Below are 26802 nucleotides of genomic sequence, written 5' to 3'. Positions count from 1 at the left end.
GATACTCGTGATAGGAAACCACAAGCCAGATATGGAGATAAGTTCACCCATCCTGGATGGGATCACACTTCCCCTAAAGGACTGTATTCACAGCTTGGGGGTCCTCCTGGACTCGTCGCTTCAACTGTCACCTCAGATTGATGCAACGACCAGGAGCGCCTGTTATCAGCTCTGGCTGGTATGCCAGCTGTGACCCTACCTGGTGTCATGGGACCTAAAAACGGTTGTACATGTGCTAGTAACCTCCCATCTTGATTTCTGTAACACGCTCTACATGGGGCAACCGTTGTGCCATGTTCGGAAGCTTCAATTGGTACAAAACATGGCAGCCAGATTGGTCACAGGAAAATCTAGGCTTGAGCACCTATTTTAACACCTATTTTAAAACACCTATTTTAAAATCTTTACATTGGCTGCCTGTTAGCTTCCGAGCACAGTACAAGGTGTTGGTTATCACCTATAAAGCCCTACATGGCTTGGATCCAGTTTACTTGAGAGAATGCCTCCTCCCATATAATCCTTCCCGCACACTCAGGTCCTCTTGGAAGAACTTACTGCAATCAAGACTGGTGGTGACTTCCAGAGGACCTTTTCAGCTGCTGCTCCAAAATTTGGAACAACCTCCCAGAGGAGACACACCTGATTTCATCCCTCAATGTTTTTAAAAGGCAATAAAAACGACCATCTTCTGGCGGGTGGATTTTGCCATTTTATATACACCATTGTATATATTTGAGCATCCACAGATTTTGGTATCCATGCGTGGGGGTGGGGGTCCTGGAACTAAACTCCAGTGGACACCAAGGGCCCACTGCACTCTTTCAGAGGGTTATCACTTGCCCCTTGTACAATGCAAGCACAGAAATGCAATACAGTCTTTTTAGAAAAGGAGATGTCAATAGCATCAGCAATCTTCTACTGCAAAAACACTCCATTCCTCTGAAAAAAATAATCCATATTTTCTTTGCAGGGTATCACACTACACTAGGGATTAGGGTTGCCAAGTGTCCTTTATTATAAAGAATGCCCCATATTTGAGGACTGGAAAGCCTTCCCTTTTATACAGACTGAACAAGACACCAAACAATCCTGTATTTTTGGGTGTGGACTTTTCATAAAATAGAACTGTGTGCATCATGTAATTTATGAATGTGGATAATATTTTACAGAGAAGCACATGGCTAAGTAAACTGAAATCAATACTTTCATCTGGTATTTAGTTAGAATAAAAACTTGTTAATAGCTGCTTCTTAATTGTCAGCTCTGTGACTGTTCTTTATTGCAATTTTGAAAACCTGGCAGCAGTACTAGTACTAGCCTTAAATTAGGATGATGGGAGTTTTTTTAAAAAAAATATGGATAAGACCTAAATGTACGATGTACATGCCAGTTTCTAACACAAACATCTTGCTTTAAGTCAGTTTTTTAAAATCTAGTTGCATTATACAGCGTTCAAAAAACAATGTCATCAATGTAATTAAGGCCTTTTATAATACAGCAGTTTATATGCTGTTTAGAGACACCCAGGTATTTTAATCCCACACCCTGAAACAAAAGATTTAATATGAGTGTATGTACATATGTATGCATATGTATTAATTAATTAAAATACTCTGGATTCATGGGGTTGCAGGTTTCTAGTTATATAACTGCCTATTCTTCAATACTTTTGCACTAATTTATCAGTTCAGCAGAGGTACACCATAAAATCTATGTAAACATGAGGATGTAAACAATCTGGAAAGCTGATATGAATCTCAAATGAATAATATTTCAGTAAAATCAGTTTAAACATAACATTAGCTGCATCCACACGACAGAAATAATCCAGTTTAACATCACTTTAACTGCCATGGCTCAATGCTATAGAATTCTAGGAACTGTAGTTTTGGGAGACATTTTTCCTTCTCTGTCAGAGAGATCTGGCGCCACAAAAAAACAAAACTTCCCAGAATTCCATAGCATTGAGCCATGGCAGTTAAAGTGGTGTTGAACTGGATTATTTCTGCAAAACAGATGCAGCCATAAACAATCACTTAGGATCCTTTTACCCTAAAAGCATGGACAGGGGTAGCATGTCCCTGTTAGTGCTTTTGGACATCTCAGAGGCTTTTGATACCATTGACCATGGTATCCTTCTGGAACGCCTGAGGGAGTTAGGTATCGGGGGCATTGCACTCCAGTGGTTTCGTTCCTACCTCTCGGGCAGATTCCAGATGGTGCAGCTGGGGGACTGTTGTTCCGATAAGAGGGCACTTACATCTGGTGTCCCTCAAGGAGCCATTCTGTCCCCCATGCTATTCAACATTTACATGAAACCGCTGGGAGAGATCATCTGGAGACACGGGGCGCGGTGTTATCAGTATGCTGATGACACCCAAATATGTTTCTCTGTGTCTCCGACTGATGCAGTGACTAGGGATGGCATCTCTCCTCTAGACGCCTGTCTGGAGACAGTAATGGGCTGGATGAGGGAAAACAGACTCAGCTTGAATCCAGAGAAAACGGAAGTACTCGTGATAGGTTCTCCTGGCCCGGGAAAGGAGATTTTTAAAAATGCCAGTTGCAAAGTGACCTGCCGTGCCGGCAGCAAGCAAACAAAATAATAATAATAATAAATAATAATAATATTTTTTATTTCTATCCCGCTTTTTGCCAGGTAATCAAAGCGGTGTACAACAAGCTAAAATACATCCATATATACATAATGCCCCCCTAAAACAAAGGTAAATGTAGCACAAGCAGACACAGTCTATCAATATGTATCAATTTGTAGAACAAGCATTCGCATAATCTGTCAAACATAAAATTACAAACAGAGAGAGAGCGAGAGAGCTGCCTGGGAGAGGGAGGCATGTTCTGCCCTCCCTCTGACCTAAATCCCTCCCCTGATCATGACTGGGGCCAAGTTCACATTTGCCGGCAGCAGGGAAGAAATGGGTTTTCCGAAAAGACATGGGAAATAATCTACTTCCAGAAAAAAATGGTCCAAGGGGGATTTGCCCTGGATCGAGTGTGAAAGACCCTAATTCTGATGTGTTTAATCTGGTGCCAATGGGAACTTCTGACTTTTAATCCAGGTTATACATCAGTACAAAAGGTAGTCTGAATGGCCCCTTAGAGTCCTTCTGGTAAATTGCTTTTGCCCAGGGGGCAGGTGCTGAGGGGCAGAGAGGAGCAAGTAAATAAATAAATAATGATTCAAATAGTTTAATCATTAATTATACCTTTACCTGGAAAGTGATCCACTCAAAGCCTATCTTCAGCCCAAAGTTTAGCCTATTTTAATTTTGGCCTCTATCTATTGCCATTTGTGCTGGTCTGCCTTAAATTGTTGCCATCAAGTATGTATAGCAGAGTCTGTTTCCAATGTTCAGCTAAGATCCAAGTGAACTGAAACGTGAGGAGGGGCAGCCCTAATTCAGTCTAGGCTGCACACAGACAGACGCTGTGGAGATTATCACACGGGGGATGGACGTCATCGTCCTGTCCCTGTCTCGTCCTTCCTGCATGATCATGGGAAGGACTTTCAGACAATGTCACGCTTATGCAGACATTATCCCATCTGAAAAGTGTGAATGATAGCAATCACACAAAAGTCTTTCATATGACATCACACTGATCCTGTCCCATCGTTGTACTGTCATTGAAATGGCATTATCTGACATTTTGCATTAATGCAATGCTGCTTCAATGACAGGATAATGACAGGATCAATGCTATGTTATGAAAGGCTTTTGCATGATCGCTGTTATGGACAGGAAGGTGCCAGTTGCATGCTCAGCCAGAATCACCCACTGTACCCACCACCCTGATCAAAGCTCCATGCCTGAACCCAATAATGTGTTGCCTGCTGCTTCTGGAACTGCCATCAACTACCACCTTTTAGTTCGTGTGTGTGTGTGTGTGTGAGGGAGTACCTTTGAGTGAAAGTTGATTTCCCCTTTGGTTGCAAATGACTTGAAGGCACACAACCACAAGTACAGCAACGGCAATCTTGGGCAAGTCACACTCTCACAGCCTCAGGGGAAGGCAATGCCAACCCCCCTCTGAAGAATCTTGCCCAGAAAACCCCTATATAGTGATAGGGTCCCTTTAGGGTCACCAGAACGACTCCAAGGCACACAAAAACAACACGAAGGAGATGTAATGGCCTGGAACTGTATAGTTCTATTAATCTTGTATTTGTGTTTTCATATTAGGTTGTAATCCCGCCTTGATCCACCCGGGAAAAGCGGGAAGTATAAAAGAAAAAGTTATTGTTTATTTACTGTTATTAATCAAATGTAAAGTTTTACGGTATTCTGAAAGACTGTTGGTATATAATCAATGCTTAGTCACAGTGTATTAATGGTTTTCCATATATATATATATAGAGAGAGAGAGAGAGAGAGAATTATACAGGGAATCATATATCTATTTATAGAGAGAATTATATGTAGAGAATGAGAGAGCAGGTATATATATATAGAGAGAAGAATTAGAGAGAAATATAAATAGAGAGAATTAGAGAATTATATATAGAGTATATAGAGAGGGAGAAAGAGAGAAGTACATATATATATATATATATAGGGAGAGAGAGAGGGAGACAGAGAGAGAAGTCTTTATATGGAGAGAGAGGGGGGAATTAGGGAGAATTATAATTAGAGAGAGAGGGAGGATTATATTCAGTATATATATATATATATATATATATATATATATATATAGAGAGAGAGAGAGAGAGAGAGAGAGAGAGAGAGAGAGAGAGAGAGAGGAGTATTATGTACATCTATAGAGTAGCATCCTCCCGCCTTGCCCCTCTGGCCCCGCCCCCTGATCACGTGCCCTGGGGCTGCCATCCCACTCGGGTCAGCTGACAGGGCTGTCACGAGGCCTGCTCCCCGGCGCCTCCTTAATCAGCCCAGGAAGGCGCAAGGGGAGTATAAACAGGGCGAGCAGCTTTGCAAGCCCCGCACCGGACCCAGCCTGCCTCTCCTCTCCCTCCTCCTCCTCCTCCTCCTCCTGGGCCGCCATGGGGTTTCTCCGCTCCTCTCCGCTGCTGCTGCTGCTGGCCGTGGCCGCCGCCTGTTCGGCGCTGATCAGGTGAGGAGGCCCCGGTGCCCCAGGGCTATTGCTGCAGTTTGCAATAGGGATCCCCCCAGCCCTGTGGCTTGAGCATGGTTAGAGGCACTGGGGCTGCATCTGTTGTCGTCGTCGTCGTCGTCGTCGTTGTGTGCCACTTATGGCCACTCCGTCCTGGGGTTTTCTTGGCAAGGTTTGTTGAGAGGGGTTTGCCATTGCCTTCCCTCTGAGGCTGAGAGAGTGTGACTTGTCCAGGGTGACCACCAGACCTCCTCTTTTTTCCCTTCCCTGCCCTACATTTCAGGCTTCTGTCCAGGAGGAATGCCCCAATGCCCTCCCTTTTGAGCAGGACTAAGAATATGGATGTTATATCTATTCCTGACTGTGTTTAGCTTTGATTTTGTCGTGCCCTACATTTTTCCTGAATGCCCTCCATTTTGTGGCGCCTTGTCCTCCTTTTCAACTATGGCCTCTGAGTGGGCAGCCTGGACTTGCCCAGGGTCCACCGGTGGGTTTACACAGCTGAGCCAGGAGTCGAACTCTGATCTCCAGAGCTTTAGTCTAATGCTCAAACCACCACACCATGCAGACTGTAGCTCCTTCCTACAGGATCTGTGGGATTTGTAGCTGGGTGAGGCACCCACAGGCTTTGGCAGAGAAAGCTAAAGGCCATGCAAAACTGCCAGCCCCTAAGATTCCTTAGGATGGAGCGAGAGCACCTAAAAGCAGTGGCAAGCTGCATGTTTTCTGTAGTGTAAAAGTACATTAGACTGCTGGAGACCAGGGTTCGAATCCTGGCTCGGTTCTGGAAACCCACTGGGTGACCTTGGGTGAGTCACACTCTCTCAGCCTCAGGGGAAGGCAGTGGCAAAGCCCTTTTGAACAAACCGGGCCAAGAAAACCCCATGATAGGTTCACCTTAGGGTTGCCATAAACTGGAAATGATTTGAAGGCACACAACAACAACAAAAAACAGCATGGCACTGGTTTTGTGCCCACTTCTGGGTTCATCTGGAATCCTTTTGCATGGAAAGTGGTGGGCATTTGGAAGGGGGTTTCTGCTCACGATGCCCCTGGGGCTCCAAAATGGGCATTGGGAGCCTTCCAGAGCCAAGGTGCTCTGTCCTAAGGCTGCCTCTGTCTCAGCAGCCCTGCCTGCAGCACACCAGAGGTCTTGGTGGGATATGGGTGATCAAAGATATTTTTATCCTCTCTGCCAGGAGGGCTTAAGCATCAGGTGGACATGGAATGAGAATAGTGTGTGTGTGTGTGTGTGTGTGTATATATATATATATGTAGAAATCCCCAAAGGAATGCCCATTCCTCCCCTCCCAGAGCCACTCCAGGCAGCCCAGCCCTGGTTAGTCCCTTCTCTGTAAACTTCATGTGTCAAAAGGTGGACACTTCTGTGCATGACATGGGAAGGTTTGCTCCAAAGTAAATCTTTTTTAGAGAGTCTGTATTGCCACTCCCATCTGCCCACAGCATTGGCTCTGCTGGTGAGGGGTGATGGAGTCCAACAACAGGCGGGCCCATCTTGAGTAGGAGTGTGCACATTACACGTTTGCATTGCTCTTCTAAGCATTAATTCTGTGTGTGGTGTTTGCCTTCATGTCCTTTCCAGCTTATGGGGACTCTTAAGGTAAACCTGTTTTTCTTGGCAAGTTTCTTCAGAAGGGGTTTGCGATTGCCATTCTCTGAGGCTGAGAGAGTGTGACTTGCCAAGAGTCACCCAGTAGATTTCCATGGCTGAGCTGGGATTTGAATCCTGAGTCATAGCTCAGTGCTCAAACCACTGTGCTGCATGTGCTCAGCAGTGAAGGAGCAGCTTCTCCACCCCTGTTATCTGGTACCCTTGCTGGTTTTGACTGGCAGTCAACTCTGATCTCAATATTTGTTAAATGTGACGAAATTAGTTTCTTGGACCTCTTAAAGATTTAACTTGACTAGCATATAGATGTCTGGTTGCATTTCAAATTAGGATTTAAAGCAGAGGTAAGAGAATGGGGTACCCTCTCCATGTTGTTGAAGTGTAACTTCTGTCACCCTCCACCATTGTCAGTGTTGACAAGGCTGGTGGGAGTTGCAGTTAAATAGCCTCAATGGGCCACAGATTGCTTATCTTTGACCTTTCAAGTTAAGGTCTGGCACTAGGTTTCCTCTTTAAGGAGACTACCTTCTGGAGCATGGAGAAATCCTGTTCTGTCCAGGAGGAGTGTTTGGCATTGGATTCTCAGGCAGGTTCACTCAGAAGTAAGTCCAACTTAGTTTAGTGCTAATTCAGAGATGTAGCCCTGACTTGAAAAGCAGACCAAGTCTACAAAACCTTATGCTACAACTTTTACAGTTTGTGGCCTAAGTGTAAAGCTAGTATTGAGAGGCGTGAGAGACCATATAACTTATTTGTCAGGAAAGCAAGCCTAAATATTTCAGATAGAACTATGTAGTATATATCCTCACACACACAAAGCAAGATCAAAAATCCTGATATGAAGATGTCTTAAACTTTGAGACAGTTCTACTAGTGCTAAAAGTGGAGTGTCTTCATAAGCATACATTTTGAGGCATAATAGTTGTAAAAGGATCTTCTCTTTTCACTCATTCATATGCACACTACTCCCATTTTTCACACCAGGTGAGATATCATCTGCTAGAGATGGAGTCAGATAAAAAAAATGAACTAACACATTTTCATAGTGAGCAAACAAGTTTGGTGGCTAATGTTCTGACATGTAGCAGTCAAGTGCCTCCTACGTGGCTGACAGTTCTCTAAAATTCAGGTCTCTTCTAATCGGTGGCCCATAATATCATTAGTCTGTAGGTTTTTTATGATGCAATTGTGTTAAAAGAGCTCATTGCAAGATGCCAAGGATGGTGGTGACTGAGCTCCTTTAAAGGGCTAAGGGTACTGCCATGCCTGTTAGAAGGAGCTTGCAAACAACTTGCCATGACATACTTGAAATGTCTAATTCCATTTTCTGTGCAGTAGTTCCAAACCTTTTGTCCTCCATTTGTTTTGGACCTCAACTCCCAGAAGCCCCAGCCAACTTGGCCAGGAATTATGGGAGCTGAAGACCAAATCATCTGGAGAACTAAATGTTGAGAATCACTGTGTAGTGATCCCCAGATGTGTTTCATCAGTGGTGACCATACAGCTCTTTCTAACAGCAAGATGATACCTATTCACCCTGGAAACATAAAGGGAAGGAACTTTTGCTTCCTTCTGCATACAGCTGCTTTGTGCTAGTCAGTTCATCCTATGATTTAGTTGTGCTCAAATGTTCCATGGTGGAGAGGCATGGTGCTCCAAATGTCACTGAACTTCAACTCACATTGACCTTAGCCAGTAAAGCCAATGCTAAGGGATGGCGGGAGTTGCAGTGCGATCACATTTGGAAGGCTACATATTTCCTGCCCCTGCCATGAAGCCAAGAATGCTAGAGAATGGCTTAGCTTAGAAGAAGAAAAAAGATGTCATTTGTTAGCAAGAAGAAAAATGACTGTTGCTTGCTGCTTAAATTTACAGCAGGATGATGATTCAGTAGAATGGCCTGATAAAGTAATTAGCTGTTTCTAAACAGAAAGGCAAGAGAACACCTGAAGAGAAGGTCACAGTTCAGGACAGCCTATAACTCTATCTTGCTGGCTTCAAGAACTAGTTCAGCCTCTCCCAGTCTGATGATCAATACTACTCAAAGTGGTGTCACTGAACCAGGGCTGGTTCCTGGCAAATTTCCGAGCAAGAAAAAAACAATTGGACCCAATGAGCACAAGTTTAGTGCCAGTCCTTGGAATATTGGAAAACAATAATTGTCTGTCCCACACCTCAGCCTGAGAAGCACTGCTCTAGATGTGTAGAACTACAACTCTCATGAGACTTTTAGCCTAGCATATCTAAGTTGGAAGTTGGGAGAAGGAGAAGTTGAATGGGGAGTACTCCTCATGTTACCTGCTCTTGTTTTTCCAAAATACAGTAGTTGCTACTAAAGTAGGTAAAGGTAGTCCCTTGACATGAATATCTAGTTGTAACCAACTGTAGGGAGCGATGCTCATCTCCGTTGTCCGAAAACTGCTCTGGTGGTCATGTGGCCAGCATGACTGCATCGAACGCTATTACCTTCCCTTCCTACCTATCTACTTGCATTTGCATGGTTTCGAACAGCTACATTGGCAGAAGCTGGGAGTAGTGACAGGAGTTCACCCCATCATGCAGCACTCAGGCCTCAAACTGCCAACCTTCTGATCTTCTGATCATCAGAACTGGCATCTTAACCACTAAGACACTGCATCCCTTATTAGATTAGATTAAGTAGTTGCTACTACTTCATCTAATTTATAAATCCAAGTGTGTGACTATAGGCTGACCCTCATATTCCAAGAGAAAAACTAAAAGCTAGGAACAATTAATTGAGCTAGCTACTTTTATGGCAACTTTGCCTTCATGAGTAAGGTGTTATTTATTAGATTTTGTTTACAAAACTTGTTCTGTAATCACCCTATATGCCTGTCAAATAAAGTGCATATGTTCAAGATGTTAGTTAACAATCATAGATTCTCATTCTCAATTTTTTGGGGGTAGGGGTGGGGGTGGGGCTGATCTTAAACATGACATAGATTCTCATTCTCATATGGGGGGATGACCTTAAAGATGACATAGAGTAGGAGTTGTAAGAGAGATTATGGTCATGAGATAGGTCTGTGTTGTCTGCATTAGTGGAATACAACATCACAAGTGAAGCCCAGATATCAATTTGATATCTTTTGGTACTGCTTTGCTTGGTGGAGGGGTAAAGGAAATTTTAATGTAAACTGTTTGAGATATACAGATGAAGGTGTTGTTTAAGAGCATTGTAATCATAATATATAGCTAAATTCCAGAGGCAGATGTTCCAGCATGTATAAATTAATTTTAAAAAGAAAGAAAAACTTCCCAAACTTGCTCTGACGCTTCCCATAAAATAGTGCCAGATTCCCTGCAGTAGGAAAACTAGCAGGGATCTGTTGACTTCACAGAAACCCTGATACTACACCCCAACAGAGAATGTGGCTTCCACAAAGCCTACTGTCCATTTGTCCTTTTGCTCCAAATCAAAAGGAAAAAAATGCTGTTGTTGCTGAGGAATATTGTAAAATAAGCTCCTTTTTGTGGAATTCAAAGTGTGAACATGCTCATCTTGGAACAGTCCTTACTTAGGTGTTCCTATGCTTTATCTTGCCTCCCACTGACAATGTTGCAAGATACAGAGTGGTCAAGAAAGCTCCTTTCTTCACAACTTCAGCTAACAATTCTTCCTTTCTTTTCTAAATGTGGACAGAATCCCATTGAAGAAGGCCCCTTCCGTGCGGAGTATCTATTCTGAATATGGGACTAATATCCAAGACCTGACTGAGTACCTAGAAATGCTGAAATACAAATATGGGGGTGCAGGTGCAAGTACGCCTACCCCAGAGATGTTGAAGAACTACATGGATGTAAGTATAGCACTATTACCGGCATTGGCATATTCTCATTATTTTGTAGAGAGCAATTTCTCAAGTGATATATCAAGAAGCCAGAACCCAGTTTTCCTTGACATTGTATAGCAGCTTAGATAATAGGTGGTTTTATATTAAAAAAAAAAAAAAATCCAGCAATTGGTGTTTGACTGGTACAGCTGCATATGTTCAGCTTCATTCCTCTAGGCAGGCTTGGTGTGTAGGCAGGCTTGCACAACTGGCCTACAATTGCCAGTATCATCTCCATGTGAAATCCACTCCCACTGAAGCACTGCCCTCCTTAAGACATGGCTTCCCTTCTGAAGAATCCATATGTCTATATGGGAGACACATGTTTATGATGTTCCTTTTGCAAAACTAGCTGTTGAAACAAAGGAGAATGTGTAGGCGAGGTGTGAAGAAATCAGGGAAGAGCAGAGTGGATATGGTAGGGAGGGTGGCCTCTGTGTTCCTGTGGCATTAACATTCTGGGATCCCAACAGGCCTACTAAGAAAAGGCTTTCACTGGACCAGGAACCGTTACAATAAACAAGCTTGAAGCTAACAGTAAAATAACCATGATCTACTAAATTGTTGTTGTATGCCTTCAAGTTGCTTCCAGTTTATGCTGACTATAAGGCAAACCTATCACAGGGTTTTCTTGGCATGATTTGTTTAGAGGGGGTTTGCCTTTGCCTCCTTCTGAGGCTGAGAGAGTGTGACTCACCCAGTAGATTTCTATGGCTGAGTGGGGATGTCAACCCTGGTCTCCAGAGACCTAGTCCAACACCCAAACCACTACAAGCCACAAAATAAGCAGCAGTAATCTCATTGTTCGATCCAATATTGTTCATTAGAGGGTGCTTTTTGTCCTCTTTGGCCTTACCTTGACTTCTCTTGGAATATATTTCCTTTCTTCTACTTGTATATCATCTGCACAACCGAAATGATTTGTATGTGATTAGCAAAGGAGGGGTTTATAGTCTGCTGGAACTTAATCTGTTTAAACCACTTAACTAAAGTATGTAGTAGCTGATGGTCCACTTTTCTTCCCTGGTGGGGACTATGGCCCAGTCGACTCAACACTGATAGCTTTTTGGTGAACTCTCTTTGCCATAAGAGAAAACACAAAATGTGGCACCATTAAACTCTCAGAATTGGCCACTATTCTTGTGAAATTAAAGAACTTTTGCAATTGTGGCAAACTGTGCTTATTTGCTCTAGTATTTTGTGTAAAGTATTTGTTAACAAGAATTGAGTCTCCTCTTTTCTGCTCATTTACTGATATCAGAATGCAGTGTTAAGTAACAAGGCAAAAGCTAAATAGAGAATATGTCCAGAATTGGTATTCGGGAGACAGTGCCTTTTTATAGAACCATTTGATAGTTCAAATGAAACTAGTATGTTTGTTAGTCACACAGCTCTGCTCAGACTGGCTGTTCAAGAGTCAGGTAATAGATGTTTGAGTGTGGGAAGAACTAGCTTGCCTTTACTGACTCTTGTAATTAAGTTAAAGTGGGAGTGGGAATTCTTCCGCCCTAAATATATTGCTATATTGCAGTTTCCAGCATTCCTCACTGCTGGGACTTGCAGTCTGATGAGGGCCACGTGGTTCCCGCCCCAGGTTAAATTTAAGCCACTTGCTGTAGTATGATGCTGCACTAAAGCTTTCTGGGATCAGGTTGTAATAAAGAAGATACCCTCAGAAAGTAACCAGTGTTTTGTAAGCCAAGTTTGTGTTAAGCATGTTCAGTGACTACTGAACTAGAGGCAATGGGCTACTGAATATCTAAGTAAATATGACGATAACCTAAAACGTTCTTTGCTATGTGTTACTCAATTGGATGGTAGTTAGAGTCATAGAGTTGGAAGGGGGAATGTGGGCGAAGAGCTAGAAAGTCTCCATCAGATGGCTATTTCACCTTTGCTTGAAAAACTCCAGTGTGGAAGAGCAGAGCACATCCCCACTCTGATTTGGTTTCACTTGTCAAAGTGTCCTTAATTGTTTTCAGTTTTGAAACGAGTCTTTCAAGGCTCTACAGAGCACATTATTTGTACCTCTTCAGCAGTCATAAAATCAGATATTCTAGCATGGCTATAGAAATGCTCTGAAAAATAATACTATTGCGGTATTCTAAAACAATCCTCTGTCTTAGAAAGCATTACAAAAATCAGTAAAGAAAGGATTTGGCTTGACAGAAATTTTGCAGACATATGTTTTTTAGACCAGTGTTTGATTCCTTGACTTTCAAAGGACTGAATTGCCTGCTATGCTGTATATAGGGCATCTCTTACTATTTCAAACAATGAAAGGACTAATTTTTGTAGAACTGCCGGGGGGGAGGGGGCTTACAACTTTGAACAGTATTGTGTCATAACTATAATTGTACTCTTGGCAAAAGCCAACGACTCCAGGCATGCTTGATATTTAATTATAATGAGGTCTTTATGACACCTTGCAATTCCCAGGCTGCAGTGTAAAGCATGCTTTCTTGGAAGCAAGTGCTGGTAGTGTCAGCAGGATTTACTTGGAGAAAAAATAATTAGGATCAGGCTTTTGATGTATGCTGGTTCTGTTTTGTTTCTGTGGCCTACACCCTTATACATATTTACCTGTGAGTGAGTCTCACTGAACTAAGTATTTCTGCTTACACTGTAAGTTGCATATTCAGCTTGGGTCAAGACTATCTGAAAGACTATTGTCGCCCTGTACGAAGGAAGCAGAAACTGAAGAGCACTGAATGAAATCTTCAGCAGAAACTAGAGAGTCATTACAAGATGCTCAATGGATAAATGCTTTTACTGGCAAAAGAAGCACAATGTTTCTGGCCTGTATATACTCTCAAAGGCCTTTTTCCAGGAAATGAAACCTTTTTGTCCAGTAAGTGGTATGAGAGTTTCACTTCCAGAAATTTCTGGACTTAAATTTCAAACAGTCCCTGAAGAAGGCCTTGAGAGCATATACAGGCCAAAACACATAAAGGTTTTTTTTTAACCAGTAAAGTACATCAATTTGAGCTCCTTGAACCATGTCTCCAGTTTCTTCTGTGCAACTCCCTATATGAACCTTAGATGATGGCCCATCACTGTCACAGGTATGTATGGTGAAGATGCCAGCAAAGATTTTCTTGGTAGCTGCTCCCAGACCTGCAGGAGGCAGGATTAGCACCCTTTACTCTCTTTCTCCTGGCAAGCAAAGACAGACTTGTTCAAACAGGCCTTCAGCTGTTAACTGACTGTTGCAGAAGGGTCTTTCAGCAGAGCATATTCTACTTTTATGTTCACTATAAAGGTTTAAACACTATTTTAACTGTTTTAAATTAATCTTTTTAATTTGATTTCTTAATTGTTTGTTAACTTTTGTATTATACATTTTAAATGTCTTTTGTTGTAGACTATGGGGCTATACAGATGGGTGGCTACACGCCGCCCCTGTATGCCCCGGATCGGTGCTGCAGCAGCCACACGATACACCTGCCTCTATATTGCAAGATGCAATGAGTTGGGAAAAAGGCAAGATATAAATTAAATGAAGGTACACACATGAAGAATGTGTTGAGACATTTTGTAATTGCTCATAGCTTACCAAGAGAGTTTGGTGGCACAGCAAACTCTTAACAGCTTCTTTTTCATATTGACATTTCATGTGTCTCTTGTTGCTCCTTGGCTTTCCATCACCACTGCTTGTTGTTGTTGTTTCCATTACTTGTGCCAGTCATTTCAACCAATTCTGATTCTCCAAAATCCAAGTAAGTTCTCAAGGAGGAAGTCTCTTAATAATAGCCTGATAACATTACCATTGTTCGGTACATGAGTACTACATTTGTGTAAGTCCTCCTGGTGTAAGAGCATGTGTTGAGACAGTTTCCATGGAATTGTTTTATCTTTGTTACTGGAGTGGGAAGGATACATGTGCCATCAGCTTCCACAGTGTCAGAAAGAGCCCTAAAGAAAATAATTAAGGGCCAAATCAGATAAAGACTCGAGTGTTTGGAGCTAGGGAGGGGTTATTCTGAGGGACCATTCTTTTGCAGTATAAATTTCATATAACTTGTATGCGTAGTTGGCCCAGTCTGGATTGGCCCTACCATTTGTGGGGTGTGGGTCCCCTACATTTCCACATGTGAGTCTTCTTTGGATTAGAGGCCCAGAACTTGTTCTATAAAAAGACTTATAGCTATCAGCTATGTCTGTTAGTACACATGAATCAACTCTTGCTTGATCTGCAGAACTCTATAGGCAAATTCTGAAATTCTTTGCTATGTTCTTAAGCATATGTGTACAAAAAATTCTAACTATTCAGCACTATTTGTCCTTGGTTTCAAAGGGTGGTGCAGGTAGTGGAGGGTGGGCACTTCATAGAAGATGGAAAGCTCAAGGACTTGCTATATTGTCTCCAGGGACGTAGCCAGGATTTTGGGAGGGGGGAGTGTCCAGACTAAATACCACCATTATAATGGGGCTTGGGTGTGGTGGCGCGGTGGCATGCGCCATTCATTTTATCAAACAGAAGGAGGGGGGGGGGTCTGGACCCCAAGCCCCCCCCCTTGGCTACGTTCCTGTTGTCTCCACTTGAAAGAGAGACAGTTATCTTTGGAGCTTTTTGGACTCTCAGGAGTCGCACAAACTTACAACTCGCAACTCACAGCTGTGCAGCCATTTCTTTATCAAGTTGCTACTTCATAATCCTAGTACTTTCTGGGTTTGTAATAGAAGATGAAAAGGACTTGCTATCACAAGTTCAGAGTACTAGGATTATGAAGTAGCTCCTTCCTTGGAGGTCTTTAAACAGAGGTTGGATGGCCATCTGTCGGGGATGCTTTGACTGAGGCGGGGTACAAACCGCCGCTTTGCGGCGGTCTGCCGCCGCCGCCGGTAGATCCGTGAGGGAGCCGGAGCCTTCAGACGGCGCGGCTCCCGCGCGGACCGAAAAAGAAGCTCCAAAATGGAGCTTCTTTTTCAGTCGCGTTTGTGACGTAGCGAGGCGCCAGGGGCGCACTCGCTACGTCATAAAGGCTGCGACACGTACGGACGCTCAGCGTCCGATACGTAAAGATGGTGGCGCCCATGTGGAAGGGGCGCCGCCATCTTGTACGTATAGGATACGTACTAGGGTTAGGGGGGTGCGGAAGCACCGCCCCTTCCTAACCCTAGTACGTATCCTATACGTACTATATGGCGGTATGTATCCCGCCTGAGAGAGTTCCTGCATGGCAGGGGGTTGGACTGGATGGCCCTTACGGTCTCTCCCAGCTCTATGCTTCTATGAAATGGCTGCATAGCTGTGAGTTGTGTGTTGTAAATCTGTGCGACTCTTGAAACTCCAAAAAGCTCCAAAGATTCTTGTCTCCCTTTCAAGTGGAGAACATTTAAATTTTGGGGACCTTAAGCAGATGGCGTCCTTCCACCCATCTGTTTCATGGCTCAGCATAAGAGATGTTTGTATGCATAATTTGTATAAATTTCATCATTTCCCCATGAGAATAGGCCCTCTAGTTTGGAAATATAAGACCTATATCTTGGAAATATGGGGCATTTGACAAACAGGCACTGGAGGGGAAGATGCTGAAGCAGCAAGTGGATTCCCCCCCCCCCTCCCGGCACACATGAATCATTCTTGGTCCTAGAAGACTGCATACCAGAGCTTAGTGCCATGCTGGCTGGGTATTCTGGGAGTTACAGTCAGAAAAGAGCATTTTTGCTACTGAGAATCTCTGTTGCTGAGTAAGTTAATGGATGTGAATGGGAAAACTTTTGCACTTGAATTATTTCTTGGGACACTAACAATCATGGTTTGGAGTTGAGAGGGAGACAGATCCAACTTGGTTCTGCACCCCTTTTATGCTGTCAGAGACTTTACCTTCATCTTAGGTGGTTTCACTGTTTTGTGAACTGTTTCTACTAAGTTGACATCATCTACATGTACATGGTCAAGCTCAAGATTCTCATTCTCCTTTCAAGTATGCCTATCAAGTTCTCTCTCTGTTCTTGTGTTCCTAGTTCTATTTTTTTTACACTGGTACCTGATTTTCCCCTATCTCTTTGCAAAGCTTGCCATTCATTTCCTTTTTACAACCAACTAGTTAGCCATGGTGTGTGAAAATGTTGGACTAGATTGGCCTTTGGGATGATTTAGCATAGGACTTGCTTTCAGTTCTGTTGGGTTGACTCCAATCTCTTGGTGTCATTTAACTTAACCCAAACATGGAAGCCTATAGTGGGGCAAGTGTCTCCTAGGCTTTCTTTCAGCACTGGCATGCTAAAAAGTACTGAGCATCTGCTGGGGGATCTGTGCATGGGCTTACACCAAATATCAAACAAGGCTTGAATTCTGTTGTTACTTCTAATTAGAGGAGACCCATTGAATGCATGGGATTTACTTATGTGTTGACTCACCATTCAGAGATGTACTCTGTTTGAGACTCACTAAGTGGATCCCAGCCCAAGTGAAGATGCCTATGTTTTGAGGAGGCTGTGGCAGACAGCAAAGAGGAGAGCTGATCAGTGCAGCTGTAGAAGTCTCAGAATGGTGAGACACCCTCTTTCACTGTGAGTTGCAACACTGGTCTTGGTCTGCTCTAAACTGCACATATCCTATCTTGGGAAAGCCCATATCTTGATTTCTTGTTTTCCTTTCCCCAGGCTCTTGTCAGCCATCCATTTTTTTCTTCATTTTTAACTTGTCATATTTTTGTTTGCCAGTCCCAAGGAAGTTCTCTAAGGAGGGAATTGAAGTGTTTAATCAAGTTCTACTTGTGATGATGAAATTTAGAAGGTGAAGATTGCTCAGTTCATCACTCCCCCTTCCAAGTGTTTTCTTCTGAAGGAAGTTTGACTTGTTTTGAGGTACATAGGTGTTCTTTGCAGTTGACACATTCCCACATTTTGGACATAGCATGAATTGTTCCTATCCAGCGTTTGTTTGCTTCAGACCTTGTCCTGGATCTTCAAGCTTTTGGAGGGAGCAAAAAGGTATTTTTTAACGTCGGTAATATTCAGACACACCAGTTCCTCCCTGCATTATATGATATTGCCTTTCAGAATGTTTCAGTCAGTCCATAGTGTTCTTATGAGGATGGAATCAGGAGTTTTGAAGTAACCTGGGATGAATATTGCAGATAGATCCAAGGTCCAAAACACTTTACCTTGTGGATGGGGAAAGAATGGCCATCCAGATGTGGTTCAGCTACAACTCCCATGATCCTTCACCATGTTGACTTGGGCTCTTGGGAGTTTCAGTCCAGCAACAACCGATGAACCATTTGTAGCCAGAATCCTATTGCCTTTTTTGCCCAAGGGCACCCAGTGGGTTTCCATGGCTGGGTGAGGATTTGAGCACTGGTTTCCGGAGTCCTAGTCCAATGCTCAAATCACTACAACTTACTTGGTAATAATAGCTTTATAAACAAACATGCTCTCTTTTGGAGTTAGCATGTAAAAGTGATAGAAAGAAAGAGACTGGCTTTACTTTCAGTTAAGTAGAGAAAACCACCTATTTTTAGGGTCAGAGCAAGGAGAACTCATTAATATGTTGTCTTTGCACTGTATTGTTTTGTAAAGAATGGGCGTGCTTAAGGAAACACTGGTAGAATAAATAAACTAAACACATTGCTTTTTTAAAAAAATGTTAAACTGCTGTTTTCATCCAGTTCAACATGCTGGTGAATTTCTTATCATGATTTTGGACCCTGATTGTGCAAAAATGCTGGCACTGGTTGACTAGTTCTGAAACATTACTGGCATAGCAAATTTACCATAGCAAAACAGTGGTGAGCAAAGTGTAGCCCTCCAAATGTTGCTGACCTGCATCTCCTGATACCATAAATCCACCGTGCCATATGGCTTCAGGATCAAACTCTGAGTCATTTTTCTCCAGCTGTGATTTGCATCATCCATCACCATTGACTAAGAGTGATGGGAGATGCAGTGCAGCAGCAGATAGAGGGCCACACTTTGCCCAACCTTGACTCTGAAAATGAAAACAGTCATTTTTATGATTTGCAAAGGGTTGACCGTGTCCTGCAAAAGCATAGAGTCCTCCTAAAAGATCAATGTTTAGTGTTTAACACTACTCTCTTATACTCCTTCCATCTCTGTCTTGGTAGCAGTGCCAAAACCAGCATGTTTGTGAATATGTTTTGCATTTGAGGTGTTGGGCTTTCCATCTGCTTCTCCATTCCCAGAAGATAGAAGCACATGTTCTTGCAAAAAAAAAAAAGGGGGGGGGGTTAGTGAGACTTAACCTTCCCAACCTTGCTTTATGTGTTCATGCATGCAGACACACACTTATACAAACAAACTCTGGAGTGCCCTCTGCTCAGCAAGCACTGTATTTGGCTGGGTTATCAAAAGTCTCATCTGCCCTTGTTCCCTAGGCAGATAAGGGCAGAGGTTTACAGCTTTGTCTGTGGAAGGGGTGCTATCTCTTTGAAATCAAACAATGAGACATATACCTTGGAAGAGGGACTCTGGCATGATAAATGTGTAAACAGTAGCTTGTTGGTAAGCCCTCCCTTTCTGATGGGTAAAACACAAAAATTTATAGCTTTTGTAGGCCTTGTAAGGGGATGGACTTCTCATGTGACAGCTTCCAGATCATGTTCCTGTTCAGAGGCATTGTTCAGTTCTTCCTCTTTAATGGAGTCTTTATAGTAAGAAAAATAAAAATATAGAAGTAGTTCTAATTGTTTAGGTTTTTTTAAAAAAGAATTGTAAAAGTTTAATTGACTGTCCGAAAGCTGCCTTAGGTCCAAATATTTGGAAAAGGTGACATGCAGATATAATGGAACTAAGGTTATATCCAAGCGGTACAGGTTTAGGAATTCATTTTATTGTTTTGTAACTAAGGTTGCTGTTACAGTGGATCCTTGTTATACGCTGGAGTTTGGTTCCAAGATCCCCCATGTATAACAAAATCCGTGTATGCTCAAGTCCCATTAAGTATAATGACATAGCAAAATGGTGTCCCTAATAAAAAATGGAACATCAAGGTAAATTTATACTTTTTTGGAAATTTTCAAACCGTGTATGCTTAAATCTGTGTAAAAAAAATCCGTGTATAAGAAGGGCCGACTGTACTAACATTAATGTGGCTATTGCTATGTATTCTTTGTTTTTGTTAATTTTGCTGTCAAATGTTGGTTGGTTTAAATAAAAAATTAAAGGAAAAAAGAAAAGGCAGCATACAAAGGAAATAGATAAACTGTAGAAGCTGAAGTCATCTGGGTCCCTGACATAGGTGGGGGAAATTCTACAATAAGGTTCTTGTCTGGATACACACTGTGTCTTTTTTCTGAGGATAGGGGACTCGGTTGGAGAGGGGATTTGCAAAGTCAGTTGTCTAGTTAAGCAGCCTTCTCATAGAACTGCAGGTACAAAAAAGGTGCAGATCTGTATTCAGGAGGGGGTTTTGTGTGGATGGCATGGCCCTGAATGTGTCCCTGGAGAGTATTTCACTTTAGCAATCTTTAACTAGGGATGCCATAACCCGGCTGCGCCCGTGATTGTAACGGTTTTGGGGGTACTGGCATGGTCACGGTCCGGTTCACTCTAAACCCGGGTTTGGGCCCCGACCGGCAGCCATCGCGCCTAAAGGGAACACTCGTCCCCTTGAGGCTGGCTGGCCAATGGCAGAGCAGCTGGGGCGGAGCTGTTTCTAGCCCCACTCTGCCATTGGCCAGCCTCAAGGAGGAGGTGGACCCGAGGAGGAGGAGGAGTGAGTCTCTGGGCCAGCCAGGGGGAGGGGAAAGCGCCCTTTCTTAGTGCATAGCAAGGAGGAGGAGGAGGGGGAAAGAGGAGGAGGTGGAGGTGGTGGGTGCCCATTTTCAAAGGTTCCCCCCCCCAAAGTGCACTTTCTGTGTACAGTAGAGTCTCGGTGAAGAGGTGAAGAAGCATGGGACGTCGGATTGGGGACAAAAGTCCCTCGCCTTGCCTCCTCCTTCTCTCCCTCCCTCCCTAGTTCCCTACTTACCTTCCCTGCTTGGGTCAGGCTTCTCTTCGGCAGCTGCGTTTTCTGTAGGCTCCCTTTGGCCTAATGAAGCCGCCGAGGAGAGGCCTGGGGCTGTCCTCCACAGCCGCTGAGTCCTCGCTTTCCCTGCTCCCTTCCCTTCCCTTCAAAGGGCTCCAAAAAGAACCCTTTGGAGGAAAGAGGAGGTCTGGGAAGAGCAGGACCAGGCTAGTGCCCAGGTTTCTCCTCTCCTTTCCTGTCTCCCTTCCCTTCCCTTCAAAGAGCTCCAAAGAGCCCTTTGGAGGAAAGGGGAGGTCCGGGAAGAGGAGAGTGGCCTTGGAGGACAGGCCTGGGCCGAGCACACAAGCCCCTCAGAGGAGCCTGTGTCCTCAGTCTAGGCTTGTCCTCCGTGGCCTCAGAGGGCAGGCCTGGGCTGAGCACACAAGCCCCTCAGAGGAGCCTGAGTCCTCGGTCTAGGCTTGTCCTCCTCCATTTTGATCATGCCTAAGAAACATGCATTTATATTAACATTTTTAAAAAACCATCAAATTTTTTCGTGTGTCCTCCATTTAAAAAAAGTGTCCTACATTTGAAAATGTTGTCCTACATTTGTCCCGGTTTGGAGGTCCTGACTTAGGGCAACCCTATCTGTGACCAGTGCAAAACTAAAAACCTAGAAAAGGTATTGCTCCCAAAATAGCCAAATGAGGAATGAGTACACAGTGGTTACTGTTATTGAGATGAATGAATGGAGAACTCTTTGTAAGGAGCAGAACAGAAGATCCAAAACACTGCCCAGAGGCATTCCACACTTCAGCATTTTGTTACAGGTCCCACTTGTTGCTTACTCTTTGTTTAGTTATGTTCTGAAAGATGTCAGTAATGCAAGTGGGCTGTAGTTATTATGACTGGCTCCTTTGCGGGTATGTACACTGGAGGCGAGATAAGAGGTGGAAAAATACTGCAGAGAGTAAGGTACATTTTGAGTTTTCAAAAGATTTTAACTTCCTGTTTGCAATATTCATGTCAGGACTACTTAGAATACAATGAAACTTTGCCATGGTAAAATAGCTTCCCCATACTTTTGATAACTGAGGCACAGGTTTTTGCCTGCATTCAGCTGGATACATGTACTTCACTCCTGCTTTCAGAACATAATATTTCCTTGGTTAGCTTCCTGAACACCAGGCAAGCGTCCAGCTGTGGATTGCACAGTTAGTGCTATGTGGTGCCATTCTGCTTTCCTTTCCAGAGCTCTGAGAGGCAACAGCATTTTCACCAAAGCTTGGAACTGTTACTTTTGGAAACTATAGTCAGCCCTCCATATCCATGGATTCTTTATCTATGGATTTAACTATCTATAGCTTAGAAATATTTTTTAAAAGATATAAACTCTAGAAAGCAAACCTTGATTTTGCCATTTGGTATAAGGGACACCATTTTATTATGCCACTGTAGTTATTGGGACTTGTGCATCCATGGATTCTGGTATCCATGGGGAGTCCTGGAACCCAACCCCAGCAGATACCAAGGGCCCACTTTATAACTCCCAGAAATCCATAATTTCCTGGCAGATTCTGAGAACCATAGCCCAAAACTAACTTGTCTAAGCTCTGCATTTTAAATTAGTAATGACAGTGCAGACTTTCCCTGTTGGCTCTAATGTTGTGAACTGCAGTGTGCTTGGTGGTGCTGTTCATATGTTGATGCAGAGAATAACGATCGCTGTGTTACAAGGTCTCCTTTCTTAGATAGGCAGAAAATGGCCACCTAACTTGGTTGGCTGAACTCTTCAAGGTACACGTCTGACCAGCTTGGGGCAAAGAGTATGTACAGTTGTCATTCCATATCATTGATATTTTATCTGTGAATTTAACCACTGACAGTTTGCAAATGTGCAATATACATATTCCAAAAAGCAAACCTTGATTTTACAATTTTACGTGAAGGACACCATTTTACTACCCATTGCATTTAATGGGGCTTGACCATCCATGGATTTTGGTATCCACAGGGAGGTCTTGGGACCAAACTCTAGAAGATACAAAGGGCCCACTGTATTAGAAACATACATGGCGAAATGCCCTCTATAAAAACACAATCTTGCAAGCAAGGGATTAATAGGGCATCATATGGGAAGATAGTGTTCATTTGTCATTTTAGGTAGTGTCATTTCAAATCTTAGGTGTTAAAGAGTTTGCATTAGTTTCTAAGGCAAGGTACACCCATGGATTTTCTGGAATACAGTACTAATATCAAGGGAAATACACCTTTAGCCAGATGGGCTGCCACACCCACTGCTACAAGGCTCTAGAAATCCCTTCTCAGGGAAAGCTGGCCTAGTTCCTCTGTGTTGTCTTCCAGGTGACTTTTTATTGCAACAGACTTCTGGGAGCAGATTGTTTCACAAGAAAATGACTTTTCTGCATGTTATTTTGTAAGCTGCCCAGAGTTGAGAAAGGGGGGAGAGGGGATGAGTAAAACAATTAAAAACTACACACAGCACAAGCACAATACCACTGTGAATGTGAAGTATTTTGTATTACTTGGCCTCACCCTGACAATTCCTTTAATAATAACGATTACTAATAACAGATCCTACTCCTGCCAGGATCAATCAGTTGGGTCTTAACTAGGGTTGCCATATCCCGCCCCCCGGCGGGACAATCCCGGTTTGGGCGGTGCCATCCCGGTCCCAGTCCGGTTTGGCGCCCAAACCGGGACGGCCCCGCCCACCGCGGCCACCTCCGCCGCCGCGGCGGCTCCAAGGCCTTTCTGAGGCCTGGGGCGAGGCCGGGGCGATCGCCGCCGGCCTCCTCCCCTCCTTCCTGGTCCCTGCGGGGGCCAAGAATGAGGCGAGGCCGGGGCGATCGCCGCCGGCCTCCTCCCCTCCTTCCTGGTCCCTGCCGGGGCCAAGAAGGAGCCGAGGCCGGGGCGATCGCCGCCGGCCTCCTCCCCTCCTTCCTGGTCCCAGCCGGGGCCAAGAAGGAGGCGAGGCCGGGGCGATCGCCGCCGGCCTCCTCCCCTCCTTCCTGGTCCCAGCCGGGGCCAAGAAGGAGGCGAGGCCGGGGCGATCGCCGCCGGCCTCCTCCCCTCCTTCCTGGTCCCAGCCGGGGCCAAGAAGGAGCCGAGGCCGGGGCGATCGCCGCCGGCCTCCTCCCCTCCTTCCTGGTCCCTGCCGGGGCCAAGAAGGAGCCGAGGCCGGGGCGATCGCCGCCGGCCTCCTCCCCTCCTTCCTGGTCCCTGCCGGGGCCAAGAAGGAGCCGAGGCCGGGGCGATCGCCGCCGGCCTCCTCCCCTCCTTCCTGGTCCCAGCCGGGGCCAAGAAGGAGGCGAGGCCGGGGCGATCGCCGCCGGCCTCCTCCCCTCCTTCCTGGTCCCTGAGGGTCCCAGGAACGAGGAGAGGCCCCGATCCTGGCCTCCGATCGTGGCGGGGCCCAGGCGGGGAGGGAAAGCCTCCTTAAGTGGAGGCTTTCCCTTGCCGCTTGGCCTCCGCTCCCCGCTGCGATCGCGGTAAAATGTAGGAGAGAATTTTCAAATGTAGGACACACTTTTTGTGTGTCCTACATTTGAAAATATTGTCCTACATTTTCCCGGTTTCGAGGTCCGGCACTATGGCAACCCTAGTCTTACCCCTCTTGTACCATATTAAAATTTTGTCTTGTCATTTTAGCAAACATTTCTCCTTTCAAAAATGACCAAAGAGGAAGGAAAGATGAAGCATTAATCTTGCTTATTGCAAGCTTGGCGTCTTTAAGATCTTTGAAAGAACTGCTGTAGTTGCTAAATTAGAAACTTTGGCAATGCTGCTGAAGTCGGCTGGAAACTTTCTGTCTGCCACACCAAGCCCACCTCCACAGTCATTCACCTGAGCAAAAATTTGTTACTGATGCTTTTATGCCCCCCCTCCTCCTCCTCCTCGATTTATGCAACACCTGAGACAACCTCTCTTTTATCCCAAAGCTGTAGCGTTCTAGCCCTGCTGCTGCTACACCCACAAAGACCTCCTCCTTGCAATTTGCATGACAGGGATATTTCTGAGTCAGCATTATATTTAATACCAGTTTAAAAAGAACCTTAATCTGATCCTATCTCATTTGGTTTTGTAACATCTCCATACCTGTCTTGGCTTTATTCCATTTTTCTTTGTAATATATCATGATGTACCTGTTACACAATGGTCTGACTTCTGTAGGATGGGAAAAAGCAGGTGGATTTCTTATCTTGATAAGTAAACCATCCAGATATGAAGTTCATTGCTTTTATGTTCTCTTTCCCGTCTAATTGTAGGATTCATGTTCAGGGTTTGACATGCCCTAGTGTTGACAGCTTAAACTTACAAGCAAAACAGAGTTGGGGACAGAATCAGAAATGGGCGGGGGAGACCTATGGCTTTATTTGCAGTGGTCAAATGAATGCTCAGTAGGTTTGCTAATATTTAAAAAGTCTTAACTACAGCAAGCACATTATTTTTGCATATAATTTTATGGCAGTGATCGGCTCCTTCAATTGACAGTCTAGTGCACATTTTCATCAGATTGTGATAAATTGTTCTCTCGCTTAAGTGTGTGCACACCCACACCACACATACCATATATACATAAATAAATGTACACACATATTTTATAGTTCTCCTATCACATGATCCACCAAGACTGTTGTTTGTAATCCTGTTCATGCTATTTATATTTATAGTAATGGTCCCCTGAAAAATAGAGGCGTTGAATATGTCCTTTTTGTTGTTCACCGCCCTGGTTTTTAGAAGGGCGGTATACAAATAAAGTTTTATTATTATTATTATTATTATTATTATTGGATATCCTTCAAATGGAATGATGACTCTTGTACAAAAATTCTACTACCTGACTATCTGAAATTTGGTACTTTTGATAAATCCTTGAAGAGGCAACTTGTCAACTTCTACTAAATCAGTCAGAAATATTTTTTTAAATATTGGCAGTTCTGTCTTTAAAAAAAACACCTTTAAAGCCAATTAGCATCAGATTCCTGCATCTGGGTGCAATTCGGTATACATCATCCCCTTCTGTAGAACCATAAGCTTGCCAATTTAATCAAGTTCTGACTAAAAAGAAGAAAAATTATCTTCTGTTTTGGTATTTTCAATTATAGTCAATGGGAGGATCCAGTGTCCATATTTTGATGTGGGTTTGGGACTTTAATTGAACTGGTCTGGCTCTACCAACAGATGTGCGATGTTTTCCCACATACCAGACTGATTTTAGAGCTGTATGCTCTTAGAGTCTTAGAGTGAAAACATACTTAATTGTTTTTAGGTGATAGCCACAATTAAAATTTGGATTGACCAATTGTTTATTACAATAAAATTTCACATACAGATGAAGCATGAGAAAGAAGATGCATGATTCAAGTGCATGAATTGTCTCTGTTCACTGTTTGGATAGCCACAACTTTCTTTTGTGGGGAGGTACTTGTGACTTCTGTATCTTCAACACTTTTCATCTGGATTGAGCAATTATGATCTCAAAAAGCAATATTAACTATGGAGGGGTGATAGGAGTTGCAGTCCATCAACATGTGGGGGGCTTCATGTTTCTCTTCTCTGGCATAAAAGAGTAGAATTTGCTGCTTGTCTTTCAGCTGCAGCATTTCAGTTTGAGCCCATATGTGCCTTTGAACCCCAAGTGGTTCACAGCATCTATTTCTAATGGGGAAGATCTGCAAGTATTTGCTAGTGAAGGGAAGAGTATTCGTCCCTAAGGAAATATCGATCAAGAACCAGTGTGGTGGTGTGGTTTGACTATGGAGACCAATGTTCAAATCTCCTCTCAGCAACTGAACCCATTAGGTGACTTTGAGCAACTCACACTCTCTCAGCCTCAGAGGAAGGCAAAGACAACCCCCATCCCGAACAAATTTTGCCAAGAATACTCTGTGATGGACTCACTTTAGGGTCACCATAAGTCAGAAATGACTTGAAGGCACGCAACAACAACAATAATCAATACTGCCCTAAGTTGGACATTTAAGCATGCACATGAATAAGAACAGAGGAAGTGAAGGTAAGAAGGCAACACATACTACTTTCTGGAATGAGAACCTTTTCATAGTTTGGGCACTTAGAACAGCCTGGTGAGTGTTCCAAAATGTATAGGCAAGCTGTACCAGCCCTGGTGGCACAGTGGTTAAATGCCTGTACTGCAGCCACTCACTCACAAACCATAAGGTTGTGAGTGTGCGAGTTCAATACTAGCAAAAAGGCTGAAGCTCAACTCAGGTTTGCATCCTTCCAAGATCACTAAAATGAGTACCCAGATTGTTGGGGGCAATTAGCTT

The 26802-nt window shown here is 43.8% G+C and overlaps 1 protein-coding gene across 1 annotated transcript in view; it reads left to right on the top strand.

Moving 5' to 3' along the window:
• Positions 1 to 4864: 4864 nt before the first annotated feature.
• CTSD (cathepsin D) overlaps positions 4865 to 26802 on the top strand; it is a 52441-nt gene continuing 30503 nt past the window's right edge. Inside the window, exons 1-2 of the mRNA XM_089520968.1 lie at positions 4865 to 5088; positions 10383 to 10539. Of these exons, the coding sequence (XP_089377094.1) occupies positions 5018 to 5088; positions 10383 to 10539 (228 nt within the window). The 5' untranslated portion in view covers positions 4865 to 5017. The remainder of the gene's footprint in view (positions 5089 to 10382; positions 10540 to 26802) is intronic.

This window comes from Sceloporus occidentalis, unplaced genomic scaffold (genome assembly GCF_023333645.1).
Source record: "Sceloporus occidentalis isolate IW3139 unplaced genomic scaffold, rSceOcc1.0.p SCAF_4, whole genome shotgun sequence".
In the NCBI taxonomy this organism is placed as follows: Eukaryota; Metazoa; Chordata; class Lepidosauria; order Squamata; family Phrynosomatidae; genus Sceloporus; species Sceloporus occidentalis.
Note: the sequence above shows the minus strand (reverse complement) of the source record. Positions and strands in the feature narration are given on the sequence as shown.